This window comes from Globicephala melas, chromosome 14 (genome assembly GCF_963455315.2).
Source record: "Globicephala melas chromosome 14, mGloMel1.2, whole genome shotgun sequence".
Taxonomy (NCBI): domain Eukaryota; kingdom Metazoa; phylum Chordata; class Mammalia; order Artiodactyla; family Delphinidae; genus Globicephala; species Globicephala melas.
The window spans coordinates 50755740-50770401 of record NC_083327.1 but is presented as its reverse complement, the minus strand read 5'-3'; the positions used below and the strand labels follow the sequence as shown (position 1 = coordinate 50770401).

General features: G+C 35.6%; 1 protein-coding gene across 2 annotated transcripts in view; it reads left to right on the top strand.

Moving 5' to 3' along the window:
• The window catches only part of TRDN (triadin), a 495585-nt gene that overhangs the window by 379282 nt on the left and 101641 nt on the right, over positions 1–14662 (top strand). For both annotated transcript variants that reach the window (XM_060283977.1, XM_060283978.1), the window contains one exon: positions 2399–2446. In XM_060283977.1, the coding sequence (XP_060139960.1) occupies positions 2399–2446 (48 nt within the window). The remainder of the gene's footprint in view (positions 1–2398; positions 2447–14662) is intronic.

Sequence of the window (14662 nt, the reverse complement as noted above, 5' to 3'; positions counted from 1 at the left end):
TATAAGCTTGAAAGAAGAAAAGTGAGGACATAAGGGAGATCTGGAGCATTGAGAAACTGGTAAGGTCAAAGGAATGAAAGTATTGATGGGGTCAGAAACTACTTAGAGGAGGTTCGTGAGTAAGTGAACTATAACAGGAAGAGTGGTGCCAGGGAATAGGAATTTTGAAATCAAAGTCTTGGCAGCAAAGAAAAAGTCCAAGATACTTTTTCTTGGTAGTTGATCAGAGAAGTGGGGTCTCCAGTTTTCAAAAGTGAGAAGGTCAAGGAAATGAGAGATCCCATGGTTGTATGGATTGTGTCTATAAGTGACTCCCAATCCTGGTTAAATAATAGAGTATCTTGACAAGCTTACAAATAGACAGATAGCCAGGCCTACCTTATCCCAGACTCATTAACTCAGAATCTCAAAGCTCTGTAGTCCTCCCCAGATCTACTACGTCTGAATCTCACAGGCTTATAAAAACTCCCCAGCTTGGTCTAGTGTGAAGCCTGGGTTGAGAGTGGTTCCTAATGAAAAATCACAGTAGTAATAGTGGAGCAGATAACTATGTATAGAAATATTCAATAATTAATGGGACACAGGCATAATGCTGGTTAATGGCAGCAATAGAGCAAGACAGAGCCGGTGCAACCTGATACTGTGGACTTCAAAAGAACTGAGATTTGGAGGAAGCAAGGAGATAACAATCCATCAGAAGTAATAAGAAGTAAGGAGAAGTCATAAACATCATTTATTAATTTAGTTAAAAAGAAGAAGTAAATATACATCACTTCCAGACCCTTTGGTATATAGGGGAAAAATGAACTGTCTCTATTTTGGAAAACCATTTGTAAGGGATGTAGTGTCCTTAGGGAACTAGTTTGGTTAAAGGAAGAAAGTCAAGTGCACACTTTGAGAAGAGGCTGAGCATTTAGGGATGTGTGCTATGATAGAGATGACTCAGTGGAAGGACTTTGGAAAAGAGTCTGCTTTTAGGAGAAATACGAAGCCATATAGACTGTTTTCTGCTGGAAGCCTAGGCTCATGGTAGTACCTGAGGCTAACAAGGTTGGGGATTTCAGGGACATTAGTCCTGATTGTGTATTAGGGGAAGTGTGGTAATTAGTTTCCAAAATATGGCCAAGACCAGCAGCATAAGCGTCACCTGGGAACTGGCTAGAAATGTAAATTCTTAGGACGTGCCCCAGACCTACTGAATCAGGCCCGTATCTGTGTTTTAACAGCCCTCCTGAGTGACTGATGCATGCCAATTTTGAGAACCACTGGTCTAAAGTCTTTCCTCAAAGCTATATAACAGCCAGGGATCTGCTTAGTCCTGGAGCTCCAGGTCTTGAAACAGCCTGAAGAAGTCTTATTTACATGACTTCTTGCCTGAGCTCAAATAGTGAAGCTTGTGGTATCTAATATTGTGAAATTAAAACCTGAAAGTGATGTGAAGGTCTCCTGACATCTGATCTCTCTCACAGCCCAAGGTCTATGGCACAGGGAGGACAAGGGGGCATGAAGACCCCTGTTTACTGGTTGTTCCTAGAGCCTCAGCTGCTGAGTGAGTGCATATGAGTAACAGGGACTATACACATGTACTAGTAAGAATAAAACTAAAAATACAAATACAGGTGTCCAAGGGCAACAGCCTTGAATAATCAAAAGCTAATAAAATGAGTAAATAAACTTTGTAAAAATTTACCAGCTCATTGTCATTTTCTAATTTTCGTATGGATCAAAGAAACTTCCACTTTAATTAGCCTTGATTTGAGGTCTAACATTTTGCACTAGGACCAGCATTTCAGATTATATTTTTGGAAGAGCTCTCCTATCTTCCTGTCTTCCACACTAGATATTCAGAGAAACTCCAGAAGCCATTTTGGCCTTTTTCAATTTTTTTCTTTTTCTCTCTCTTCAAAGCAATATGCAAATGGAATTTTCTGTAACATTATGGCTAATATTTTATATTATAAAGCAAATTGATTGAGGTCAATTATGGCTTGCCCTCCCCATAGTTAAAGGCTAAACAAAGAAGTCTTTTCAAGTGCTCTTCCCCACAATTTATGCATTATTTAAGATTTGACTATAAACTAATAAATTAGTATTCCAGTGTAATTCTGTGGAATAAGCCACCTTTTTTATGGTCACTACTTATATAAGCATAAAATTTAGTACCACCAGAATTGTATCTTGAAAGAGAATTTCTGCATTTTTATTTAAGGAAGTTCATTAGTTACAAAAAAATTCAAGCTTATTCTAGCGTGGTTTTCTCTGCTGCTTGCTTTGCTCTCAGGTGCCACATACGTTTTATCCTTTGGGCAGTTTTAGTCTTGTCTGACTTAGAATACTATAAGATATTGACCTCACATGTCTGATATCCGTTTCTCATTTTCAATCTCTGAATTTACAGAAACTGAACGAGCCAAAGAAGAGGTTGGTGCTGCCTCAACTAAAAAAGGTAAGTGCAGCTTAAAGAAAAAGATGTCATGACTATAACTTCTTTATGCTAACTCAATGTATTGTTTAGTGCTTAAGAAGAGCTCTGTTTATTGATTTTACTATTTCACTGATATGGAAACCCACTTTTAGTTTTGAAAAATTGAAGAAATGCTGCTGTGTAAGCTCAATGGGATCCCAGTCATCTGGAGAGCATCATATTCAATATACTGATCTATAAGGTTAGCGTTTGAGCAAACGGAACTTTGACTAGTAGAACTTACATGAACAGTGTTTGCTTTGTGCAAGAATAGTATCAAATTTAAGTTTAAATTTAAGTTTTCAAAGCTATGCCTCTTGTCGTGTCTAATCAGAAGCAACTATTACGTGAATATTGACTCCTCTCAGTAGACACTCTAAAGAATATCTTTAAGAACATTAATACATGTTAAAAATATTCAATATGATGAAACATTTACATATTCTCTATTCAAAACAAACTGGAACAATTTTGAAATTTGTGATTCTGTTTTACACATAGAAATGAAATCAGTAATGTATTCAATGTCTTTGGAGGAATCTCAAGACACAGTTTAACAACCCTATCCTCAACATGCACTCATACACACACACACACACACACACACACACACACACAACAGGAGTACCCTTTCACATACATGCCACTAAAATGGCATCACATTTTTCTCCTTAAAAAATCTTTTATTGCATTTGCTCTATAAGAGAATATATATCAGGACTATAGGGAGTTATAAAATATATATGATACATATCCACATTCTCAATCCCAAGCAACATATATATGGATATAAATGAATACATGGATATAAGTTTATATATTAATAAATTAAAATATAAATTAATATATATTAGTTATATAAAATAATGCATAAATTAGTACACATGTATATCTAATGAAAGACAAAAAATTAAATGATACTTAAAGGAAAATATAAACTACTATAAGATAATACTTAATTAGAAGCAATTGAATTATTGAGATTAATTGCTTCCCTTTTTCAAATACAGCTCTTTATTATTCTGAATTTATAGTAGATAGGAATAAAATCTGTCTCCTAGATAGTTCTTTTCTTAGTAATGTAATATATGTGTGATGTCATTTTTGAGGTAAGTTATCACGATACATGGTTCATTGACATCTTTTACTAGGTATCAGTTTTTCCATAAGTAGCAGAGCCATGAATTTATCAGAAGTCCCTATTAATATATCTCATTCTTTTATGGTGTCTTATTTTGAAATCAATTTTTCTTGTCAACACTAAATGGAATGTGTGGGTAAAACTTGGGTGCTTCAGGATGGATAATGCCATGGTATCAATGACAAGACTAAGAGTCTAAATATAGATTCAGAGGAAGTCACAATCTAGGCATGGATACAGGGTATATGGATCCAGTAAGTGAATGTAAGGTCAGGACATCTATATGTGTTGAAAGCAAGAACAAAAGTGAGACAAAATTGTGTTCAAGATCTTCAGCCATGGGTGAGACCAGTGGATGTCCAAATAGCAGTATATGGGTTTCATCTGGAATTAGATTTCAGATACTGAACCTCAGGGAATCCTTGATTGTGAAGACGGTCTGGAGACAGAGTTAAAAAGGAAAGATTCAATAACCAGTAAATGACCCATGCACAGACTCTGAATCACTTGGAGCCTAGATATTAGGGCAGAAATACAAGCACACATAAATTGGAGTTTAATCAAGTCAAATAGGAGTGAGCAGAGATACTGAATTGATATTGAACCATCAGTTAGTGAATTCACTGGAATATTCAACCAAGAATGGTCTCTGAGTTTCGAGTAAGGCCAGACATATTGGTTGGGATTAAGTAGACCTGATTGCTAGGCTTAGAGTGAAATATAAGGAGAGAAATAACGTTTTATGAAATTAAACTATTGGCATTAATTACTCTGACTCTAGTTTGTCTTAGATGTCATACCTCAATCATTAATTTAAATATGACTGCATATTAGATTTCCTCTCAACTGTAGAATGAACAGAAACAAGTGTTCCTTCCAAAGCCATCATAAATATTTTGAAACTCAGGTAGAGCTTTACCAATTTGACAAGTTACATATAAAAGTCAAAGGAGATGCTTCTCATTGGTCAAGTAGTTTTCATTTCTCCTCCTCCTCACTGACAATCAATCACACATGAAAATATATATTACTTCATCATACATTTAGTAACCAGTCCCTAATCTCCACAAAACTCCGTATATGTTACAAGATGTCCACCTTTTAGTCCCTTTTAAGTAAGTAGAATAAGATAGTGATTTGGGTTTTCTTTATTTGTTTTTAAGATACTGGAAATTGTTGTTCTACACTGAGGCGTGCAATGTTAAGTGGAAATTACTGATTTTCTGATTGTTTTAAAATTTTCAAAGTTAAAAGATAATATTTTAAATTAATTACAGTGTGCCAATTTATATCTAGTATAATTATTTGATCTTAAGCCTGCTTTTAAGTCGTATTTTCTTCGGAGATATATAGTATTTAATCATCAATATGATAATCCTCTTACTGTTTTATATTTGGTTTGCAGCTTTCAAATCATTTTCACTTTCATTCAACATGTATTTATGGATCACATACTATGTGAAAACTTAAGGAAATATTCAGATGTTAATACTATTCTTGAGCAATTAAAGATAGGGAAAAATATGAATCTTTATTGAGTCCCTGAGTTGTTTGGACCTTAGTTTTTGCTATCAGCTAAAGGTTTTCCATATTATCATAGTTCATGTTTGAAAGCCAACAGGGTAAAGAGATAAATACAGATAAAGAGCCGTAGGAGTTTAAAAATTATTCTTACCTGAGGAAAAGCAAAACATTTATTATACAAGGTGACTTTAGAGTCAAGCCTTAAATAACAGATAGAATTTTGTTATGTAATAATTAGTTGGAAGGGTATCTTGGGCATAGGTAACAGAGGAAGGCAAAGTGGTGGGAAATTGCAGGATGTGTATGAGGAATAACAAGAGTCTCAAAAACACAGTATGAATTAGTACAACCTGTGCTAATAATTCAGTAAAGGGGCCTGATTTTTAAATTGGACTCTACTGCATGGACAATAGGGAGTCAATGAAAAATTGTAAGTATAGGAAATAACACTCAGGTATTTGCTTTAGGAAAGGGCAGGATAGTTAGGAAGCTTTGGCAATAATGTAGGCAACGTGCATTAAGACCTGATATTAGTTATGAGATTGGAAAGAAGGGATATTTTATAAGCACTATTATAAAGTAGATTCAGTGGAATTTGACAATCGACCAGCTTTGGAAGAGGAAAAGTCAGAAAGTATTTAATGACAATAATAAGTTTTCAGACTGGGTGCTAGAAGAATATTGTTGGTATTTATCATAAAAATGAAGAAGAAGGATAAAAATAGTTTGGTGAGAGAAGACAAGATTAATTTTAGACATATTTAAATTATAGTACTGTGGCACATGCAAGTAGCAAGTAGGTGGCTCTAAATGTCAGACTAGAGCTCCAGAGAGTGACAGAACTGGAGATATATCTGTGGGTGTCCTCTGCGTGGGTTAATGGTGGAAACGGTAAGAATCCATGAGCTTTTCATGGATTCTGTTCTCGAGAGAGGACAGGTCTGGGATGTTCTCTGTTCTCGAGAGAGGACAGGTCTGGGATGGAATGCTAGAGAACATTTGCAGGAAGAAAAGCAAGGAGAGTCAAAGAGAAAAAGCAGAAAATAGTGACTAGAAAGATCAGAGGTTAAAAAAATGTAATTGTTATAATTTCATAGTAACCAAGGAAAATAAACGCTTTCAATGACAAAGTGGTTGTCACCAAGTCACTGGATTTGTCAACTAGATAATTATTAATGATGTTCAAAAGAGAATTTTCTGGGGAGTGGCACAACTAAAAGCTAAATGATGAGAAATTGATTGAGGGATGATGAAGTGAAAGATACAGACACTGATGCTGAAGAATATTGGTTAGGAATAAAATGATAAATAGGATAGTAGCTTGAGGTTCTTGTTTAGTCTATATCAATTTCTATTTTAATCTCCGAGGTAAAGTGTTTATCCTCCTCTTCAAGACCAGTCTCTCCATTTGGGTCCTTCTTGATCAGTCATTCATGCTCTTTGGTGGCATTATGTTGTTTCTCCTTATTGACTTTTTTTTTTTTTTTGGCGGTACGCGGGCCTCTCACTGTTGTGGCCTCTCCCGCTGCGGAGCAGAGGCTCCGGACGTGCAGGCTCAGCGGCCATGGCTCATGGGCCCAGCCGCTCCGCGGCATGTGGATCTTCCCGGACCGGGGCACGAACCTGTGTCCCCTGCATCGGCAGGCGGACTCTCAACCACTGTGCCACCAGGGAAGCCCTCTCCTTATTGACTTTATTCCTAATTTTGGAAATATTATTCTCAGTTTAAAATTACTTTTTTCTAGATTCCCACATCTCTGTCTACTATTTTCTCTCCTCTGTATCTTAGCCGGTCTTCTGGATGTTGGAGTGTTAACACTGCTTCTTATCTCCCACAAAGATGAGGCTTCTGTTCCTACTGTGCTTCCGATAATATGGCCAATGCTGAAGACATTATCATTGCTGAACCAATGGAACCATTCCAGTCCTCACATTATTGGATGTCTCAGTGGCATTTACCACTTTGTCTTTTCTCTAAGCGTCTCTCCTGTTGGGTGAGCATGACAACAGTCTCCTAGTTCTCACCATATTCTCTGAGCTTTATTTCTGACTTCTTTGTGTGTTTTTCTTTGCTTCCCCTTAATTATTGGTGTTCCCCAGATTCCATCATTAATCCTCTGAACTTCTTATTCTGTAGCCTCGCTTCGTGAGATATGCACACTCTCAAGGTTGAAACTCTGCCTTTTAGCCTGAAGATCTCTAATTCTATGTCTTCATTTCAGGACTTCTCTGGCAAAGAGCTTTTCCCTGAAAATTTCAGGCTTGTATATTCAAATGTCAAATAAACACCTTTAAATTCAATGTGTCTTAACTTATACTCTTCATTTCCTTTTCCCAGCTTGCTTTTAATTATCATTGGTGAAACCACAATCCACCCTCCACTTCCCTAGAAATCTGAGGGTGATTAATTTTCTCTTTCTAGCCTTCAGGTGATTATTCAAAGAATCTTCAAGTTCTGCTGATTTTGTTTCCTAAATATTTCTTGAGTTTACTTCCTCCTATTCATAACTATGACTTCCATGTAAATTCAAGCCTTCATTATCTTTTTCTTGAACCACTGTAATGATCTAAACACTGTCCTCACATATTTATTTTTATTTCACTAATATTCATCCTAGCAGAAACCCCTCAACATAAATTATCAAAGTCATAAAACTGAATAAACCACACTTAATTTAAAACTTTATTTTTTCCCAGTTTTTTATAAAATAAAGTCCAAACTTGTTAAAATGATGTTAAGAGTCCTCCAAGATCTGGCTCCTATATCCTTTTCCAGTTTCATCTTCAGATACTTTGTATGCTACAATAATACCATATTGTTTATAATTCCAAATTTACTAGAAGTAAGATTCAGGGAAAATGATAGCCGGAAAGGATGGCCTTGTGACTAGATTGAGTTGTTAGCATTGTCTGAGAAATGATGAGAAGCCTCTCTTTCCTGTCTCTCCACCTGAATATGTATCCAAGATTTAAGACTTCGTCTTCCACAATCAGTGATTTATTCCATTGTTTCAGTCATTGACATCCCCAGGCAATAACCCTTGGGCAGGTAACATTACATTCTTACATCCTTGGAAATAATAGTTTGTCATGCTAATCCTATAGATGTATATACCAGAAGTAATGTATGTGTCATATGGGTGATATTTCAAACTGCACAATATTTCCTTACCACTCTCCACTCTTTACCAGAATTCTAACATACCCCAATTCCATAGAAGCCTCACTACCCAGGCAAGCCCCTGTAACTAATGGGCATATGTTGAGTGGTGTTAAGCGGAAAGAGAATTGAGTCCTCAAGGAAAATTGAGGGAAACATAGTGAAATAAGAGCCTAGAATGAAGCAAGCGATGTCAGCATCACAGCAGATAAGATGCTTCCTTGTCTCTTCCCTTCAATCTGCAACCTGTGAAATATTAACAACTCAACAATAAGCCTCTGCTCAACCCATCAGAATGCCAGAGAATTCCACATATCTGTACATCTAAAGGTGGATGGACTGGAACACATCGAGGAGGTAGAACTGGGGAAACAGTGGAGGCAGTCCCTGCAATCGCGGCCCCCTGGCTGTGGCAGCAAAGCCTGCAGTCCCAGAGAACCCAAAAGCAGCAAGGGAAGCAATACATAGGACTCTAGCCTCCTGAATGTAGTGGTGCCCGTGGCCACAGATAACTGGAACCCAGTTCCTCCAGCCACAGAGCCATCCACAACTCCAGCCCCCTGTTCCCTGCCTGCCGTGGTGAAGCCCACAAATCTGACAATACCTGATATAGAGGCACTTGCAACTCCAACTGCACCCCACCCACCCCTTGGAGCCTGCAAATCAGGACAGCCCAGATGTGGCAGAAGCACCCACCATCCTGATGCCCCAGGTGGTGGTGCCAGCAATACCAACAGCAGCAAGGTACCAATTACCCCAAAGGCACAAGCAACAGTAACAAGGGCACTGGGTGACACTTCTGATAGAGGTGGTGGAGGGCAGAAAATGCTGACTCTCAAATAAAACCAGAGACAGCACAGGTGAGAGAAACCAAAAACTTGTTCTATAGTGCCACCTACTGGAAAACAAAAGAAAGCCTACTAATTTCTAACCTGTAGAATCCTTAGAATTAAAAAAAAAAAAAAGCTTTACCCAAACAAGAATGATATTCAGTACTTCAAACACACTGGCAGAGGAACAACACATCAAGCACCATGAAGAACCACAGTAACACAGTATCAGAAAAAGAAAATGATAATTCTCCAGAAACCAAACTTAAAGTCACAGAATATTGCAATCTAACTGATTGAAGAAACTGAATGAACTACAAAAAAGCTCAGAAAGGCAGTTCAATGAGCTTAGGAATAAAATTAATGAACAGAAGGAATACTTTAAGTAATTGAAACTCTAAAAAGGAGCCAAACAGAAATTCTGGAGCTGAAGAATTGAATAAATGAGATGAAGAATGCATCAGAAAGCATTGGGAAAGAGAATATGATATGGAAGAGAGAATTAGCAAACTCAAAGATAGAAATCCAAAGAAGATACAAAACATCATAGAAAACCATCAAACCCACATGGCAGACAGAAACACAAGGAAAAGCGGGAACCCAGAAAACAAAAGATAAAATGGCAGAACTAAGTCCTCCTCTGTAAGTAATTACCCTAAATGTCAATGGATTGAATTCACCAGTCAAAAGACACAGAGTGGATGGATGGATTAAAAAACAAGACCTAGCTATATCCTACCTCTGGGAGACTCACCTCAGCCCTAAATATAAACATAGGCTAAAGTAAAGGGATGGAAGATGATACTCCAAGCAAATGACAGTCAAAAAAACTGAGTATATTCTGTGCTCATGGATTGGAAGAATGAACATTGCTAAAATGTCCATATTATCTAAATCAATTTACAGATTCAATGCAATCCCAACCAAAATCCCAAGGATGTTTCTCACAGAGACAGAACAAAAAATTCTAAAATGTATATGGAACTACAAAAGATTCTGAATGGCTGAAGCAATCCTAAGAAAAAAGAATAAAGCTGGAGGTATCACATGCACTGGTTTCAAACTATATTACAAAGTTATAGTAATTAAAACAGCATGGTATGGGCAGAAAAACAGATACATAGATCAGTGCAATGTAATTGAGAGCCGAGAAATAAACCCACACATATGTGGAAAATTTTACAAAAAAGGAGCAAAGAAACCTGGAGAGCCACATGCAAAAAAAATGAAACTAGATCATTACCTCATACCTTCCTCAAAAAAATGAACCCAAAGTGGATTAAAGCCTTGAATGTAAGACCAGAAACCATAAAACTCTTAGAAGAAAATATAGGCAGTATGCTCTTTGACATCAGTCATAGCAGTATCTTTCAGGATGTGTCTCCTCAGGCAAGGGAAACAAAAGAAAAAACAAATAAATGGGACTCATCAAACTAGAAAGCTCCTGAACAGCAAAGGAAACCATCAACAAAATGAAAATGCAACCTGCCCTACCACCAAGTGTGAGAAGATATTTGCAGATCATATGTCCAGTTAGGGGTTAATATCAAAAAAATATAAAGAACTCATACACCTCAAAAACAAAAAACCAGAAAACCCAGTTAATAAATGGGCAGAGGAGCTGAATAGAAATTTCCAAAGAAGGCATATAGAAGGCCAACAGGTACTTGAAAAGATGTTCAACATCACTAATTATTAGGGGAATTAAAATTAAAACCCCAATGAGATATCACCTCATGCCTGTTAGAATGGCTATTATCAAAAAAGCAAGAAATAACAAGTGTTGGTGAGGATGTGGAGAAAGGGGAACCCTCATGCACTGCTGATGGGAATGTAACTGTGTAGCCACTATGGAAAACAGTATGAAGATTCCTCAAAAAATTGAAAACTAGTGCTACCTTATGATCCAGTTATCCCACTTCTAGGTATTTATACAAAGAATATGAAACACCAATTTGAAGATACATGCACCCCTATATTCATCACAGCATTATATACAATAGCCGAGATGTGGAAACAACCTAAGTCCCCATCAACAGATGAGTGGATAAAGAAGATGTGGTATACACACACACACACACACACACACACAATGGAATAATAGTCATAAAAAATGAAATCTGGCCATTTATGACAACATCAATGGATCTTGAGAGTATTAGGCTAAGTGAATTAAGTCAGACAAAGACAAGTATCTTATGATTTCACTCATATGTAGAATATAAAAAAACAAACAGAAAACCAGAATAAATGAACAAACCAAACCAAGCAAAACCCAACATGTAGATACAGAGATCAGAGTAGTGGAAAAGGGCAGGGGAGGGTGAAATGAATAAAAGAGATAGTGATGGATAGAAACTAAATTTTTGGTGGGGATCATACTGTAGTGTATATAGAAGTAGAAATATAATCTTGTACATATGGAACTTATATAACGTTATTAATCAATGTTACCTCAATAATATTATGGTAAGATATAAATACTAAAACCAATAATTTTAATTTGAGAAAGCATCTTTTTGGTATCCTTGTAATAAAAGTGAGATTGAAGTTTGGTATAAGCTGGAACTTTGCAGGTAAATTAAACAGCGATAAAGAAATTAAAAAAAAACCCTGGAATTATAGAAAACCAATTTATCGCCCTTACAGTTTATCTCAGGACTATCCATAATCCAGGCATCATTTTATAAGAATGTTAGCTACTTTGCTTCCTTAATATTAGTTGCGGTCACTGAAGGAGTGCAGCACAAATCTACATTTTTTTCTAAAATAAACACCTCCAAATGTAGAACAAATGGAATTTCTTATTTCCAGCATGAAAGGAGGTTTCAGGTACCCTATAGCATAGAAGGAGAATTTGATTAAGGTCTTCCTTTGATTACAGGCAATTAGAAAATCCACTTACTTAGATGAACTGTTTATTCCTAATACTCTCCATAGAATTAGGCTTGATGAATTTTATATCAGAATCAGAAATGAAAGGGTCATTTCACGTAAAATGTTTTCTTTTCTGTATAGATAATTGGTATTTTCAGTGACCTTTTCTGAATTAAAAAAAAAAACTGGTTTAGGGGACTAGCCTCCTCTACTTAATATAAGTGCAAGGAGTTATTAACTCACCACTGGAAAAGAAAAACTTGGTCTTTGTTGTAGAAAAACTTGGTCTTTGTGTGTAAGTCACAATCCAATGTTTTCTGAAAGATATTTACTCTTCAGAAGATTAAAACAAAATAATTGAAAAATACATATTTCCTATACAATATTCATACTGAGTTTTCAGAATAAAAGAATTATGAATAAGGCTATATGCCCAGGGCTCTATTATAATTAAAAATTATCAGTGTTTGATTTTCACATTGATTTGAGAGAGAGCATTCATAGAGGAGACTAATGTACCACACACCTTACTAGCTCCTTAAAGTAATTATAATAAAGTCTAACTCTTTAGTTTGGAATTCAGGGGCTTATGCAATTGACCTAATCTATTTTTAGATTATTTCATATCTCTTCTATGGGAACCCTCTGCTCCAGCTATACTTGTTCACTTCCTCTAGGCACACACAAGGCTTTCCTGCTTCTTTACCTTTTTCGTGTTTCATTGGCTACACCTAATATCTCTCCTCTTTCAGGAAATATACTAATACCAAAACTGATCTCTCTAACTCAGAATATTTATTATCAAATCTCATTTTTCAATTAATACACTTAATCACCAAGCAAGTATATATCGATCACTTGCTAGGTCCGAAACAGTGCTAGGTGCTGTAAGAAATATAAGCAATCATCTCTGAATATCCCATGGGCCAAAGAAAAAATGACAGTGGAATTTTGTAAATATGTTGAATTAATCTATGATGAAAATATCACACTGAAACTGGAGATGCTCCTAAACAGTGTTTACCTGAAATTTATACTCATTAAAAATATTCATTAGAAAAGAAGAAAGGCTGAAAAGCAAACATTTAGGAAGAAAATAATTTTTAATTTATGTTAAAACTTTCATGAAACCCAAAGAAAGAAGAAAGAGAAATAAAAAATGTAAATGCAGAAGCTAAAGAAATAGAAATTAAATAGTACAATAGAAAAAGCAATAAATCTAAATTAGATTCTCTATAAAAACTGAAAAAACTGATAGACCCTTATGTAAACTTATTAAGAAAAAAAGAGAAGACACAAAACATTAATATCAGAAAATTAAAAGGAATCATCATTACAGATTCTACAGATAATTAAAAAATAGAAGTATTTCCCAGTGAGTTTGAAAATTTTAATACAATTGACATTTTGAATCTTTAATTATATTTTTTCACCAAAGTAAAGTCTAGCCAGGTGGCTTCACCGGTGAATGTTTTTCAAACATTTAAGGAAAACTTAACACCAATCTTGTACCAAACCTTCCAGGAACAGAAAAAGAGGAAACATTTTATGGAGCTCATTTTATGGAGCTAGAATAACCTTGATACAAAAACCTAGCAAGGAACAAAAAAGAAAGGAAACATACAGGTTAACTTCTCTTGTGAACATAAGGGCACAGATATAAACAAAATATTAGCAGATCTAGTCTGATATGATATGAGAAAGACAAAATGGAACCAAGTTGGTTTTATTTCTAGACTGCAATTTCAAAATTCAATGTAATTAATCAGAATAATAGAATAAAGGGAAATTATACTTATCATAGAAGATGCATTTGATATATTTCAAATTATAGTAGAAAGAAACTTCCCTATTCTGATAAGATATATACAAAAACCATTAGCAAATATTATACTCAATGGAGAAAAATGGAAAGATTTCTCCCTGAGAATTGGAACAAGACAAGGATGTCTGCTATCAGCACTTCTGTTATGCATTGTACTGGATATTCTAACCAGTGCAATAAGGTGAGAAATAGAATTAATCAGTACAAGAATAAAAAAGTAAAAAATAAAACTATTCACAGGTGAAATTATCTGCTTGAAAAATTCAAAAGAATATACAGTTGAACTATTACAACTGAGTGAATTTAGCAAGTTTTATATAAAAAAGTCATTTTTTCCCTTACTCTGTCTCTAGTTCATGTCATTAACTTTTTGAAAAGATCATGATCATTTACTCTGTAGACACTTGATTTATGTAATTGTTTCTTCAGAATATTATTTAATATGTTCTCTATATCATATATTTGATTAACCTGAAAGCTTAATCTTTGGCTTAACTTGATTCCAGTTGGCTCCTTTGGCAAGAATACTTCAGAGGTGATACAGTTGTACATCACACTGCATGTCATGAGGAAGCACAGAATGTCTGGATGTCCTATTGTGAATGAGTGGCTTTAAGTTTCCTCAGTGGGTTAAGCTGGTGACAATCACTTTTCTTCATTTCCAAGTTGCAGTTTTCCCCATGCAACTCTTGGGGGTGATACCTGGGTATGGCGGCAATATCCAGTTCCCCATTCATCCTTCATCTAATAGTTGCTAATGTCCTCTGAAGATCCTTACTTGAATCAGTTATTTCAGTACACTGATTTTGTATGAATCATTTCTATTTCTTGGATGTATAAC